The sequence below is a fragment of the Clavelina lepadiformis genome, chromosome 2, assembly GCF_947623445.1.
Source record: "Clavelina lepadiformis chromosome 2, kaClaLepa1.1, whole genome shotgun sequence".
Taxonomy (NCBI): domain Eukaryota; kingdom Metazoa; phylum Chordata; class Ascidiacea; order Aplousobranchia; family Clavelinidae; genus Clavelina; species Clavelina lepadiformis.
In genome coordinates, this window is record NC_135241.1 from 14,818,225 (window position 1) to 14,833,654 (window position 15,430).

General features: G+C 34.9%; 2 protein-coding genes across 5 annotated transcripts; one reads left to right on the forward strand and one right to left on the reverse strand.

Annotated features, from left to right (window-relative positions):
* The first annotated feature begins 1,322 nt into the window (after positions 1-1,322).
* LOC143447310 (adipocyte plasma membrane-associated protein-like) lies at positions 1,323-8,094 on the forward strand. 3 transcript variants are annotated; one of them, XM_076947360.1, is made up of 7 exons: positions 1,323-1,980; positions 3,461-3,663; positions 3,749-3,973; positions 4,060-4,257; positions 4,990-5,137; positions 7,111-7,193; positions 7,725-8,094. In XM_076947360.1, the coding sequence occupies exons 1-7, from the start codon at positions 1,712-1,714 to the stop codon at positions 7,781-7,783; spliced, it is 1,185 nt and encodes a 394-aa protein (XP_076803475.1). In that variant the 5' UTR covers positions 1,323-1,711; the 3' UTR covers positions 7,784-8,094. The 3 variants fall into 3 exon arrangements, with proteins under 3 accessions (XP_076803475.1, XP_076803476.1, XP_076803474.1); XM_076947361.1 differs by lacking the exon at positions 7,725-8,094 and having other exon boundaries at positions 1,326-1,980; positions 4,990-5,118; positions 7,111-7,224; XM_076947359.1 differs by lacking the exon at positions 7,725-8,094 and having other exon boundaries at positions 1,329-1,980; positions 7,111-7,704.
* A 1,064-nt stretch (positions 8,095-9,158) lies between these two features.
* Positions 9,159-15,070, reverse strand: LOC143447297 (NACHT, LRR and PYD domains-containing protein 3-like). Of its 2 annotated transcripts, none has more exons than XM_076947331.1 (8): positions 14,893-15,070; positions 13,081-13,161; positions 12,886-12,960; positions 12,678-12,740; positions 12,430-12,519; positions 10,351-12,107; positions 10,072-10,227; positions 9,159-9,884 (listed from the first exon to the last, which is right to left on the reverse strand). In XM_076947331.1, exons 1-8 carry the CDS (start codon positions 14,966-14,968, stop codon positions 9,810-9,812), a joined length of 2,373 nt encoding a protein of 790 aa, XP_076803446.1. In that variant the 5' UTR covers positions 14,969-15,070; the 3' UTR covers positions 9,159-9,809. The 2 variants fall into 2 exon arrangements, with proteins under 2 accessions (XP_076803446.1, XP_076803447.1); XM_076947332.1 differs by having other exon boundaries at positions 14,844-14,913.
* Positions 15,071-15,430: the final 360 nt, after the last annotated feature.

Genomic DNA, 15,430 nt, shown 5'->3' on the forward strand with positions numbered 1-15,430 from the left:
TATTACACCGCATAAACATAAAACAGAATTAATTTATTGCACATATTTTAATTATGCATTACACTATAATGCATATTGTACAAAGGCCTACACTCACGCACATAGTAAAGCATACAACCTACTATATCTAAGGAGACATTTTTATAGTTGAGAAAAAATGATTAGTAGTTATGATTTTAAATGATTTTAAACGATTTTATTCTATATTCTATAAGTTATATACGGTGGTCACGGCATTGCACCCAACGTAATTTCACCCAAACGGAATTCACACGTTTGGGCTTTAGGACTGCAAGAAACAAGTACTGTAACATATAAGGAAATACATTACGTACGTAGGCCTACCATAGATAACAGTTAAATGATTTAGGAAAACATATTTAGCCTAACAAGTGGGTTACACGCATAGATATAACATAAACAATACATCGTTTATAAACGGAATTGAACCCACACAGACTTGCAATCAAACGCAGTTGCAGGATTTGCAGTGACATGGAATTGCACCCACAAGGGATTAAAGCAAATACAAAATTAAATCCAAATGAGATTGCACCCACACGGAATCAGAGGCTTAACTAGGGTTTTAGTGCCTGGGTACAGAAGCAACATTTGCTCCACCACTTGCCAAAATATATGAAAAAACGAACATTGAAGGAGCGAACTATAATGGAATTTGCTTAATTTCCACGTTTTACCATCGAGTCGCCAGTCCAAAACGTGCGAAAAGCAAAAATATGAAATGAATTCTAACATTTATTCGTACAAAAGTCGTTGGCAAATTACAGTGTACAATTTTGAAACGCCGTATACAACCATTTTGATGCCGTGTAACCATAGATTAGTACAAACACGATTTATAAACGATATAGTGTTTATGTTATATCTATGCGAGTAACCCGCCTGCTAGGCTAAACATGTTTTCTTAAATCATTTAACTATTATCCATGGTAGGCCTACGTACGTATCGTATTTCCTTATGTATTACAGTAATTGTTTCTTGCAGCCCCAAAGCCCGAACGTGCGCAATCGCGTGTGGGTGCAATCCTGTGTGGTTGCAATTCCGTTTGTATGCACCTTGTTTTAAATAAGGTTTTAATAAATGTTTATTTTTGGGAGGTTTAATGAGGAAACTATAAATCTAAACTTTCAAAATTATTCAAACATGTGGCGATTACTGAACTTTTGTCTTGCGCTGTAATATCTCGTGTAGTGGTATTATTCTTGGGTATAGGTATATTTACGCATTCCCTCTCGAGAATGGCGAATGTTTTGTTACTCTTGCAGTATTTTCATGTCATTTTACATATACTCTAGTAGTCTAATATACGCTGCAGATAAGAACATTTTTATAGGCACAGAAGAGCATTGTACAGTTATTTTCTGACAGCATGATGTCGAAGAAAGATGACTTTCCAATCTTATATTACATGACCGTGACCATGACGCTCTTAACTAGCAAATTGTTTATAAACTTGAATTAATATTTTGTGAAGAATTTTTATCAATATACTTAACCGGGAGGCGAACTAACGAGTGCGAACATACGCGGGAGGTCAATGCAGTTATTCCAGTTTGGCGATACTATGCTACAAATATTTTGCTCTGGGCTAGAGTAGGCTATAAGCTTGAGCAAAAAGGATTACGGTATATGTGCTGGCAGCTTGATTTTGGTAAAACCAACTCAGGTAGAGTTATTTTACACGAATAAATGATGAGTAAAGTACGTCAGAGAAAGCAGAAAGAAAAGCAAGAACGCAGATTTGCGGATGGTATGCCGAAAACAGAACTAGCAAGTAATTCAGTCGGATTGTCCGTATTCACCCGTGTCCTTGGAATCACTTTAGCAGTTATTACGGGAATCAGTTTATTGGGATATTATCGAGCGCCCTACTCCTGCTTACCTGCTAAACGCTTAACTGTTGAAGTACAGTTATCTGGACCGTTTTCCTTCAAGAACAAAATAACGCCAGGATTAAGGTAAGTTTATTATTTGGTGACACGGTGTTTTTATTTGCCTACTACTAGAATTGAATGATTTTACCAGCCTTTTGATTTTAGCAACCGATAGACTGAATTAAAATGATGTTTAATCATGTAGGCCTACACAAGTTAATCTAACAAACGTTTGGTCCACATTAATGTATTTTGCATGTTAGCTTAAACATTGTTATAAATCGATGAACCTTGACAAGAACATTGCGGAATGGCGTTGACGTTTAGTTGTTTTAGGCTATATTGTTCAATTACCTTCACGCTAAGACAGATCTGTTTTTGACCTTTTGCTGACCCAGACTCCGTTTATTTGTCCTCCGGCCTTTTACACTGCCAATCGCCTTTCCACTTTGTACAAATGTCCGAGTTATGTTTATTTCCCAATAGCAATTCATCAATAAAGCAAATCATAGATATACGATATGATTACTTCCGACTATAGCAGGACTTTTTATTTCCAACATACCATCATTCACCAGTCCAGAACATCATGCTCGTAACAAGATTTTCAACCGAATGATGCCTTTCTGCATGCTGTCAAGTTGCAATATTAGCTATGCCACGCGTTAATAATGACGTCTTAAGAGTAATTAAAACTTTTTTCACAAATAACTTTACAGAAGTAGCAATATCTAGCATTTTTGTGGCAATCGGTAATTTGTTTTAAATACTGGGACTACTGCTTGTTGTTCTACTTGTCAAGTACAAAGTTTTCGAAGCCCAACTTCCAACAAAGCAAATTGCGCTTTGCATAGTTGTTGGTTCATTATAAATTAAAGTCGTTAAAGCAAAGTTAGGCTATCCATTTTTGCTAAAGTAGATGTTAAGAGGAAATAGGATCTAAAACGCATTTTGACGTAAGTACGGCCCCTAAGCGCAATACAAGCTTTGTTCATCAACTTGAACAATTCTGGCAAAACATAAAACAAGCGGATTATATACGGCGTTACAAAAGTGTTTCAAAATTGCGTGTTATAAATTACTAGCAACTGTACGTAGAAATATGAAAACGTATTTCATTTTGAAGCAGTTTTAAGGCATAAAATCGCAACACATTGCGCTTCGCGTCACTGCTTGTACTGCATGGAAAATAAATTAACAATAAATTCGAAAAGTTTGAAAAACAAAATGATTGCTGGTTTATTCGCCTCTGTACGTGTTGAACCACAGTATTTATCTTATATTTACCTATAACCCGCAATTCCCAATACTTTGCTTCTATTTATACATTAATATCAAGGAAACTAAAAATAAAAAACGTATTAAGAAAATAAACATAAAATAACAAGATATATTCAGTTAAAGTGAAAAACGTATTTTCATACTACTAATTGTTATAGAGGCAGGAAACTAAACACATGCCTTTCTTAAGAAACCTTAAAGAGTAATAAACTATGCAGCTTAGGTGTTAATACTGGCATATATAAATTTTTTTACTTGGTTTAACAATTGATTTTTTGCATAGAGTCAAAGGTTTAGCCAGTCCCGAATCTTTAGTGCAAGATGATAGAGGGAATCTTTACACAAGCTTGCATGATGGAAGAATTGTTCGAATTAAGCCATCTGATGATGGACGAATCAGTGCTGGTGATGTTGTCAATGTTACTTCTGTATTTATAAAAAATATTCCAAGAGCCACGGAACGTGTTGATCACGGTCGACCTTTAGGTAACACAATGTTTGAATACTTCTGAAAAGCTTATAACCATGTTGTTTTGACACCGTATTAAGCTTATGGGTTTGTATTCCTTAGGTTTACGTTTACAAGGTGATACTCTGTATGTTGCTGATCCCAATTATGGAATTTACAGCTTAAACACCCATTCGGGAAAAGTGAAAACATTAGTTAAGGTTAATGATGTGAATCCGTCTTTGGGTTATACTGACGACTTGGATGTCAGCAAGGATGGAAAGTATATTTATTTCTCGGATGTGACCTCTTTACATTCTGACAAAATTATGTATGGCATATACTCAGGTATGAATTGAATACCAGGCATCAGGTTATTGATCCTTACAGACGCCACAAAATTTGTAAACAAGCCAATTCATATGTATTGTCAGGTGTGTGTGATGGAAGGGTGCTTCGATACAGCACAGAAAACGAAGAAATTCGAACGGTTGTCGATAACCTCTGCGTTGCCAATGGGGTTCAGTTATCCCAAGACGATAAGTTGCTCTTTGTCAGTGAAACTATGCAGTGCGCCATAAGGGTGATAGATTTGTCAACGTTGAAGATATTGAAGATTGTCAACGTTCCAAGTAAATTTTATTATTTAGAATTTTAGATGTTTTGTTAAAAAATTTGTTAAAGATGAGTATGATGGAAGGCCTTTGCACAAAAGAAAATGGTTTAGATTTGTAAGAGCGGCACCTCGTATAGGTTTACTTCCATCCCAGAGATCGTTAACTGGACTTAAGTGGACCGCTTCGATCGCTATTTCACACTACAGTAGGCCCGTACAATAAAAAAGTTCTTGAACCAAGCAATCGAAGTTATCTTGACTCAGTGATCTAAATCATTGATCTACAACATTTTTTGAAACATCGCCCGTCTACAGAAGTTTTAAATGCACTTCAATATGATTATATCATTGAATGGATTTTAAAAATACCTGTACACGTATCCTACTGTAGTTAAGCTTGTATTTTTATTTTAGCTCGTATTTCCTTTATAGGTTACTTACGGTAATTTAAGTTCAATAATAGCTCTAACTTGTAATTATGTAACTTGATAATTGTCTAACTTAAATCTAATATGTACATGTACAATGTACATTAAAAAGGTGAAACGAATTTTATCTTGACGTTCTTTTTTCGTAGACATTTCAGGGCATTTTAGGAAAACGATACGAATCTTCCATGATTTTATCTTACATGCAAAAGTGTCTCTACACAATAGCCTACGTTTAATTAGAAATTAAAATTTCAAAAACGTTTCCCATACTTTTAGTAACAACATATAAACTGCAATTAAAAAAATTTGCTTTGCAGTATTCCCCGATAACATCAGACCTACCGGAAAAGGCACGTATTGGATCGCCGGTGGGTCCCTACGGACACCCTGGCATTCTTTCTTGGAGAGGAACCCAGTTGTGCGGCAGATTGCATCTGGCCTATTAAGTGAATACTATATCACTAAGTAAACAATTGTCTTTTTTACTTCATTTTAAATATGCGATTACAGTAGGTTGTGTGGGGTAAGTTTATACTTGTAGGTTTACGCGGTGTAGAAATTTTCATAATTTCTCCAACAATACATGAGATTTACTGCGCTACGAATTATCTTTCATACGCTTTCCTCAATTGAGAAATGTTTCATGTTACCTATTACCTATACGATTTGATAAGGATAAGCGTTTACTTTTTGTAAAACAATTTTGAATTGATTCAGGCAAGCTTCACAGCTTCACCCCACTTAATGCAATGATCTTTGAAAGTCTACCAGAATCTTGGTAATCTTTCTTGCGCAAGTGATTATCACTTATCAGCGCTTTATATATAGTGTTTATATATAGGTATAGCGTTTTATTTTAACTTTACTCGGTTCGAACGCTAAGTCACAACGTAAGGTTAATTTTTGTAATTATTCAGCTGCATGGGCGCATCCGTTTATTTTGCTGCAAAACATTTTTTCCTTAAAGAGTTTAAAGTTTACTTATTCAGTCATTAAAAACGGAATGTTTATAAAGGCATATACTACTGTTGCTACAGACAAACCGGCTCCTTGAAATAGTTGCTGTTTGTTACAAATGTGAAAATCACAATTACGTATAGACAAAAGATTTACTATATCTACAACGCCACCATAAATTATAAGGTACCTGTACCGAATAAGGTCCACCTAACACTTTTTTGAAAATAACTCAAGAACCATAAATGAGAATAGACTGAAAAATCGTATAGTATTAGTGAGGATATATGACTACAACATATTCAAACCACAATAACTGACAACCCCTCAAAAAATTTATAAAGAAATTAAAAATTCCAAAAAATGGGCCTTATTAGGAGCATAGGCTCCTAATAAGGCCCACCAATTTTGTGAGTATTTTGATTCAAAACATAGTAATAGACAACATATAACATTATTAGAAATTTCACATTTTAAGTTGTACAAACATTTAAAAAGATTCCACTAGGCGCATCAAAGTAATTGCAACAATTTGCCAACTGATGACTAGAACCACTCTTGAAGTCTGGACATCAATTAGCCAAGCATTTTGTATGGGCCTTATTAGGCGCATGTGGCATCCACGAAAAAAACGTCACATTTTTATCATCAGAAAAGTTTTAGCAAAAAAAAGTGCATTATCCTTTTCAATACTAAGTTGGTTGTTACATGAAAACTTCAGCCGGCAGACAACAGTTCATTTAACCGGCCAAATTCTCACTTACTTTTTTTCTAAATTAACAAAACCACCTTAACTGCAAGTATCAAATTTTTGTTGTGCTCTAGCGAATCGGTTGATCACGTGACAAGGATGAAATCTGGTAAACCATCATGAATTTATATTAGTTTTTATGTAGGGACAAAATCTTTTATTTATTTGCACGGGTTTGCGAAATATGAGCAATGGGCCTTATTAGGGACCGGGCCTTATTCGGTACAGGTACCTTAGAATATACCAATTAGATTTATCATACAACTCAATAACAATTGGAATAAGTTTTTTGTAACAATAGTCGAGTGTTTTTGAACAATATCAAACCGAGAAGCAAGCACAATTTACGTGTCTTAGTGCAACTTGCAAAAAATATCCAATCATAGTTACTTTAACCGGAGACGTTGTCGTTGAGTTAATTTCTGAGCAAGATTGCGTTCACGGGAAAAGAAAAGCATAAAGATTACCGCGTAGAAACTACCCTTTTTTCATGCATTTGGTCCCTATGCATGGTTAAAACAACAGCCTTTAATTTAATTATTAATTATTTGATTGTAAATAAACTTTCACAAATGGCGTATAGCAATCTTTTAAACGGACCACAAGTTTTTTAACATATCCACTGATAGTGTTTATTTGCATATACACAAATGTGTACTGTTGATTTCAGATGTGTGACTTCACGTTGTATTGCAAAAAAGATTTGCTTTTACATTTTATGCTTGTTTAGGCTGATGCTGCAATTTCGTGAGTACGGCATGGTGCTTGAAATGAATGAGAAGGGGGATATTCTTCAGTCACTACATGATCCAAGTAATGAGAATATTTCTTGTTTGTCCCAAGCTATTACTCTGAGTGATGGTCGCCTTGCATTGTGCACGTTTTTTGGAAATCACATTTTAATTTTGAACGCCGTGGATGCGCTTCCTGTTGGTCAGGTTTAATTCATAAAAGTAAAAATACTTCCGCAAATGCTCTTTTACGTATAGTGAATTTTTGACAAACATGGCTGTGCTAAGATAGAGCATATAAGTAAGTAATTCTATTTGCAAATTGATTATTTCGTTGTTTATACTTTAATGAAGTTAGGTGGTGAAGTTAAAATGTGGGTATGCAAAAGTTGACTACAGTTATTTTCGATTTAATCAAAGTTTTATTTAGATTAGGCATTAGAAGGTAGATTTAGGTAGAAGTGAGCAGTCGGTGAAAGTACCGTCGTTAACGGAACTGGTAATAGGCAAAAATTTAGCGACGACCCCAGTAGGCTATTCGGTACTGTTTTAAAAAAGTAGCTCGTCCCGGTTGTCACACATTTTTTATTTTGGTTTTTTTATTTATTTATAGTATTGACCGAATTTGGAACTATCCAACCAGGTCCACTAAACAGGAGCGAGTTTCGTTAATGCTTAGCCCAAAAGCATCACAATCAAACAACGAACCTGAGCCGCATTTATTGCGAAGACAGTGCTCGAACCACTTGGCTACCGAGCCGACCTATTTAAAATCTAAAATTAAACTTAAAATCAAAATCAATCAATTTGATGACCATTTAACTAACTATGATGATAATATTTGAGTTTTTGATTTTATTTTGGGCTTAATTTTTAATTTTGTTTCGATTTTTTTTTTTTTAAGTTCATTTTGATAATTTTTTCTTTCAATTTTACTTCTGTTGCTATTTTTAGTTCTATTTTGACCTTTAGTATTTTTAGTGTGATTTTAACTTGAAAGATTTAAGTTTTTATATAACACTAATTTTATTTCAAAAATCATTTAAGGTTTAATATCACTTTAGTTTTGATTTTGGTTACATTTTTTAATTTCTATTTTTTTAATTATTTTTTTGCATTCATGCGATATAAAGGTATATGGTAATTATTTACGTATATGCTACTCAGCTTTAATATGCGCACAAATAAGCTACTTAAAAAGTAGCCTGCTCGGTTGTCTACATATAAAAACTAAAAATTTAATATAATTGAGTATATGGACATTGGAAAAATCAAGAAAATCATTACTTGCACGATCAAAAATATGATACGAATCTGGCACAAACTTAACAGGGATAGAATCATTATATAGATGCAATACAATAGAATAGATAGATACTTTGAGGTATTTTTGAACTCCAGAAAAACTGCACGCTGAGCTTTCCACAAGTTGTGGAACAAACTACTACTGACACCCTATTGCACCTCATAGGGTTAAGAAGGTATATGGAGCCTTAAAATCATAAAAAAATTACACTTGCACAATTTATCGGACCATTTTTACCCCACTTTACCAATCTTGAGATATAGAGATCATGCAGATCTATACTGCTTAATAACTACTTTATAGGTTGTAAACTAAAAAAGGATTTTCTCAGTAGGCCAATCTTATCAGCAGGAAATCTCTGCTCGGACTGCAAACAACCTTGATGGGTTCTCACGCACCTATATAGTACATTTAATAAACAATTTGCTGTTATTGCAATACTACGTATAGCGGAAAATCGATAAAATTGTCAGCAATTTTACGCATAAATATAAGAATACACCTTTCATATAAAGAAGTTGCAGGGAGGTTTTTAGTTGTAAAAACCCAACACCTTTGCGCTCCACGCATTTTGAGAGGAATGGTCAAACGCTGCAATTTTAGGCTAAAATTTTAGCTCCCCTCAACGTAACCTTAAAATACGCCATTCCAGATGCGGATAGTTACAACGAAAACAAAGATTGGTTAACAATTTGAGGTGCCATGATTTTTGTTATTGAAAAAGAGTGACACAAACCAAAACACATTGAGAAAAATTTATTTAATTGATTCAATCTTATGTCTCAGTTGACACCCAATAGTCATTTTCACACAATGTTTTCACGAATGTTTTGTCGAAAATACCATAATCTGCTACATTTTGTCGCAAAAAGCAAAGTAACAAATCGGCAAAGTGCCATTGTTTATAACTACATTGTTCCATTTTTCGGCAAAAGATATTTAGGTTATCACAAAGTGCCCTTTGTATGAGAAGGTAAGAGTGATACAACGGACTGCGCAGCTCAGCATATAAAACAAAAACTTCTACAACAAAGGCGTGTAGGCTATGTATAAAATCTTAGTATACAGTACACGCTATGCAGTATATATACTATAACTGACAGCTTATTTTGTTTCAGACTGTACAATAACTTCACTTCAGTCGAATTCTCACCTTGAAGCATACACAATTTAAACGTGGAAATAAACATACTTGCAAGTTTTGCAGTGCAAATAATTGGCCTTTTAGTGTTAACATTACGCAACTAAAATAAGCTATCTAAATACATAAACATAACTGATGCATTCTACAATCTAGTGGATAAACGCAGACAGAATACAAAAACTATATAGGCTAAATTATAGAAAGGCAATCACTGCTTTCAAATAAGCTTCTTCTTTTTTATTAGTTGATTATGCTGTATTGGATAGATCATATCCAAAATCACTGGGTGTTGAGTTATGGTCAAACACCCAGAATTCAGGTCTCTGCAAAAAAATCGAAGTGTTTTAAACAGCAAGTACTGCATAGACATCCGTTGTAGAGATTATCGTAATTTCATATACAAAGCTAAAAATAAGCGAGTGTTGGTTGTCTCTCTGCTGATACGTACTAACAAGTTTTACAGTAGTTTTTATCACATATAATAAGTTATAAGTCTTTGCAGACATGTACCGGTTGGGGTAATTTTGCATAACTATTCTTCAGATAAGTGATTTCAGAAGACTTAATATTGCAGTAGGCAATGTGAAGCCTCTCCACTTTTTGAAGAATTCGAGCCACGTGTACAGATTTCACATTCCCACATTCAATCAACCGTATTTCTTGAATCTAAACAAAAATGATTATGATTTAAGTCATTTATACTTTGCGGTTTACAGTTATATGTAAAATATTACAAGATACGGTAGGTTTTCATGGTCGTATAGAGAAAAATCTAGACATATACCGTACCGCTCCTTGAAAGCCAACTATTCCATTCGCAAAGAGACGAAAGCTTTCTCCAGCAAATTCAACTTGTTCAAAATCCAGGTTTTTGACTGGACTCCGTTCCAAAAAGTCAAAGGCTGCATGAAGTAAACGGTTGATACTTTGCACATCGTGATTGAAAAGCATGACAGGACCTTTGATTTGGAAACTTTCAGGAATATGTCTTGCAATGCCTTGCGTAAATGAAAAATTATCAGCTTCCTGAATCCAATTGCACACTTGTACTAGTAGCACACACGACTGGGTGCTGCTGTGAAGACAACACTCCGCTGAAGTCTGCAACAATCTTTTGCGTTTTTCCCAGCCCGGTTGAAAGCAGCTGGGGGAAAATTGACGTTGCAAAAACTTAACGTTTTCTGCATTGGTGAAACCATACATGAACTTGGTTACAATCTCCCATCGATCCTCCAAGAAGTCTTCCTGATAGACATCAAAATCTTGAGCCGTTGCAAAGAACATAAGATCCATAGCTGTGAAGAATTCTTGCCAAAGGCGATGGGTGAAAGAACAGCGATGTTCACCCTCGAAGATTCGGTAGCGTAGCTTTGTGTTTTTGTCAAGATAAGTAAACATGAAAGCCTGAAAAGCTGGTTGCGATATTCCTGCATTTGCTATGTCACCTTGGTCAAAAACCCATTGCCGTTTGGTAAAACCGCATCTGGCCAACCGAGCTACTTTTTTCAATTCGTTAATAGCAACGTCACGCATGTGAGCGGAGCGAAGGTATTTGTCTAATAGATAGAGTAGGACTCTTGTTACAGTATTTAAAGGTGAGTGACTGTGTTGCATAGTGGCCTCATGAAGTACGGCATATAAAATCATGCAAAAAACTGTAACATAGCAAGCACTTTCCAAGTCAGAGTCTCTGCTGATAATGTTGTATGTGGTGGAAAACGTCCTTCCGCAGATCTGTTGTCCTAACTTTTTCTGCGAGTTGGTGTTTAAACCTACTATCTGTACTGCAGCACCTGGTCGATATTCAGGAGAGAATAGAAAAGCTTGACGTGGTCGGCAGGTAACTACTACTTTTGCCCTAGGAAGGAGTTTCCCGCTCATCAGGCATCGAATGAGATCACTCACGGGCACAACATCGTTGGGAAGACATTTCGAAACAAAAGATTTGGTCAACTCGTCTGTGCGGGCTTCGTCCATCCCATCAAGCAAGATCACCACATTGCTGACTTTTTCTATTGATGTTAGAATCCTAATCTTTTCTTTTGCGCTGCATTGCACAGTGTCTGAAGCGCTGTATTTCACAAGAAAATCGAATAGGTCCATTTTTTGGTTGAATTCCACGTCGCGACATTTTATGTAAAATATGTATTCAGTTTCCGGCAGCATTTCTTTATCCAAAATCTTTTGAGCAATAATTCTTGTCAAAGTACTTTTTCCTATACCTGCTTGACCAGTAATAAGTAATCGATTTCCGTGCTCCCAAACATAACGATCAAAAGCATTCTTGTTCAGACAGCGGCGTTTTGCTTCATTCTCCGCATTTTCTTCAGCCAGCCTAAAGATATCTTTGAGGTTGACATTTCCCCGAGGAGCCCTTTCTCTTGTTTCTTGTTTGCGTTGACCAAATGTGCTGACAAAGGGCATTCCCAACTCACTTGACAACTCTAATTTCACTTTGTTTATTGGGTGATCCAACTCAATGGGATCCTGAGTTTCCCCAGCAACCTCTTGAACGTGTTTAAGGATTGCATCTTTGAATTTGTTTTCTGAAAAGTTTTAACACAGAAAAACATTTTATTTGGATTTATGTGTATAATGGTAGAAAACATCACATACCAGTTTACGTCATATTGCACGTCTTATTGCTCAAATTCTTTAAGCTGTTTGCAATATATGACTACATTTCTAATATTTTCTGCATGTATTAACATTTTATAATAAATTTGATTTAGAAATCCGAATGCTAATGAAATAGGGTAATTAGCTAATCAAATTCTTAAAACTGTATAGCTTAAGTTGACTCTATAGCGTTCAGCTCGGTTTGGGTTCATAATAAAATCAATTGCTGCTAAGAGACTTTATTCTGACCTTCTCGTGGCGAATTAAACACGTAGTCTGTGACATCACTCACATACACACCACTTGAATCTTCGTTTTCAAATAAACAAGTCGTTGAGGCTAAAAGACAATGTCTTATGTATTTACCTACAGTACTTTATTTTAAATATAGTTGTAAACATGTAACGTTGCAGGTTAGTAACTAAATGTTTAAGGAGCAATGCATGCTTTGCCATTTAAACAGAATTATTTCTGTCAGTTCGTTATGTATAACTTACAAGTTTCTGCGGCCGGAGATCCGAATACTGATTGATAGTCGTTTTCCGCGGGACTAGAGCCTTCTGTGAATTTATTGTATAGTTTGATAAGCGGTAAATGTAAAGTTTGGAAATAAATATCATTTCCAGCATTAAAAATATGTATTTATCAATTTTTATTTATATGATTATTAGTAAACTACTAAAGTGTAGAAAAAGCTCTCTGTACCAGCGCTGTAGGATCCAGAATGACTATGTGAGTGGGGATTATGCGATGAAAATTCAGTCCTTTTAGGCGCAACCTCTGCATATTTTTTTTACAAAACAAGGTCAGTTGATAAGTGAAATTTCTTTAGGCCTATATACATTACTGAAAAGTAACTGTATCAACTCAATGCAATAAAACGTGAGCTGAAGTTTATACCGTTTAACCCAGGTTGAGTGATGGAACTTTCTCCAGTAGTTGACATGGCTTGCTCACTGTTGTATCTTCTAATCACTCTTTCTGCAAGAGATATGTACATAGCTTAATTTAGTTAGTTAATTTAATAAAGCGTATAGGCATACGTACGGAAATCTAAAGATTCATTTCTGACGTATAGGCCTAATTAACTCACTTTCTAAAGTATGACATTACACAAACACTAAAAGTGTTTTATATGAATAAATGATAATTATAACTTACGAATGAAACATTTAAAACTTAGGTATATTAAGCTACTGTTTAACTAATTGTATAAATTCAACGTGTGTTACTGATTTTTCAACCCCAAACTTTTAGTGAAAATTTCAAAAAGTATTTTTTGTTAGCTAAACAATGATGTAAAAATTTAATTCGTAAAATTTACAGAGTTAAGCAAGCTTTAATACTTTTGCTTATTCGATTACAAAAAATAAATTTAGTTTGGAAACATACAATAGGAACAGTTGACAACGTTATACCGAATGGATTAAGTTCTAACTACGCTCCAATAAACAACGTTTGTAGCCTAAACGTTTTCTAAATTTCAGTTTAAAAACATTGTTCGTTATACACAGGGTTGCCATCAGTCTCAACTCAAAAAGAAGGACGACTAGAAAATGAAAGACGAATACCACCTTAAACAGTGTACAACAGGAGAAAGCAACCAATGTTCCTAAAAAAAAAATTCGTTTTTTACGTGCAACTTTTTACTGCAACTTTTATCAAGTATTGCGCAAAATTGTGTTTCAATCACCAATTCGAACTGAATAGTGACCTAAAAGCAATTGCATGACCCGGCCAAACATCAGTCCAGCGCTGTATGCCAAATTATTAAATTGCCAAGCGACTTCATGCACTGTGGAACGAAGTTTTGGCATGTAACGCAAACTGTTGGCAAAATATCCAGATAATGTTTTGGAAATATTCAGCAGTATATGCAGGGTTGCCATCAGTCTCAACTGAAAAATAAGGACGACTAGAAAATGAAAGACGAATACCACCTTAAACAGTGTACAACAGGAGAAAGCAACCAATGTTCCCCAAAAAAAAAAAAAAAAAAAAAAACAAGACACTGTGACGATTACGTCACGAGTCACGAGTTGTTTTCGACATGTTTGAAATTTAATTTGGGATCTTGGAATTCAGTTGTTGACCAGATTTGCGTTCTCGTTAATGACGTCAGATAATTTCCTCGATTGAACTAGTGTGCCACATATATATACTGTTGTAATATTTACGATCTCCCTTTTACCGTTTCACGTGTTACTGAGCGCGATGTAACATTCAGCAAGATTTGCCCAAAGGCAAAAGCCTTTGTGTATGATAATAAATAAAAATGGAAAATTATAATTTAGTAATATATGTAGACAGAAATTAAACAAACAGCAGAAGCAAACCGTTCGAGAAATGACAACCATCTCATCGAGTCAGAAGAAAAACAAGATATCAATTCAACCATCAACGTTATTAAAATTTGTCATAACACTATCTGCATGTTCATAATTTTGGTATCTCTTTGGTACAAAATGGTATCGTAAAGGTGACAAAATGCCAAAAATACGAACCTCCGCCCTAAAAATAAGGACGAAAGTGAAAATAAGGACATTTCTTAGAAAAAAGGACAAACATATTTTCTAAGACACGGACCTTTAAAATAAGGACAAATCTTAGAAATAAGGACGGTATGGAAACCCTGGTTATACATCACTTAAGCATTACTATACCTGCTGGAAAGCTCAAAACTAACACCTTGGTTATATTTTCTATACTCACTTGATCCTACGGATACTGAATCACGAGTACTGGCACTTGCGCAATATCTTGGGGATTTTTTATCCATCGTTGACATTTGTTATATTATGACACTCCTGGCTAACGACTAGATCTTACACCACGATTAAAATCGTACACTTGGCACAACAAACACTATTAATCACGCTGGTGTGAGATAGCATATACTTGTATGGAATGCTATCGGCTGTTTCTGTGAACGCCTACTCTTTTTCAAATCATTCTTTTGTTATAACAAAATTTTAGGCGTTTTGTACAGTCACCGAAAACCGTAATGTGATACAGGCCTATGTTATGTCACAAATAATGTAGTGTGAACTTCGAACTGTTTTGTTGCTATATTGTATGAATATTTGTACAGGCGTCACGGACACGTTCACAATTTACTTTAAAACGACATTTTTTATGAACTAAATTAAGAAAAAATGTTTAATTTAATTTTGTTTCGATCGTTGTTGTCTACAGCGTATATAAAAACTTGTTCAGGTAGAAAGAATATAGCTAACAAGACATAATTTGA

What these genes read in the sequence shown, in the direction of transcription:
- LOC143447310 (XM_076947359.1), top strand. Translation starts at nt 1,712, where the DNA reads ATGATGAGTAAAGTACGTCAGAGAAAGCAGAAAGAAAAGCAAGAACGC. An exon ending in AAAATAACGCCAGGATTAAG is followed by an intron (nt 1,981 to 3,460) that starts GTAAGTTTATTA and finishes TTTTTTGCATAG; the next exon opens with AGTCAAAGGTTTAGCCAGTC. An exon ending in GAAGATTGTCAACGTTCCAA is followed by an intron (nt 4,258 to 4,989) that starts GTAAATTTTATT and finishes TTTGCTTTGCAG; the next exon opens with TATTCCCCGATAACATCAGA.
- LOC143447297 (XM_076947331.1), bottom strand. Translation starts at nt 14,968, where the DNA reads ATGTCAACGATGGATAAAAAATCCCCAAGATATTGCGCAAGTGCCAGT. An exon ending in CACTCAACCTGGGTTAAACG is followed by an intron (nt 12,961 to 13,080) that starts GTATAAACTTCA and finishes AAAAATATGCAG; the next exon opens with AGGTTGCGCCTAAAAGGACT. An exon ending in GTTTAATTCGCCACGAGAAG is followed by an intron (nt 12,108 to 12,429) that starts GTCAGAATAAAG and finishes AAAACTTTTCAG; the next exon opens with AAAACAAATTCAAAGATGCA.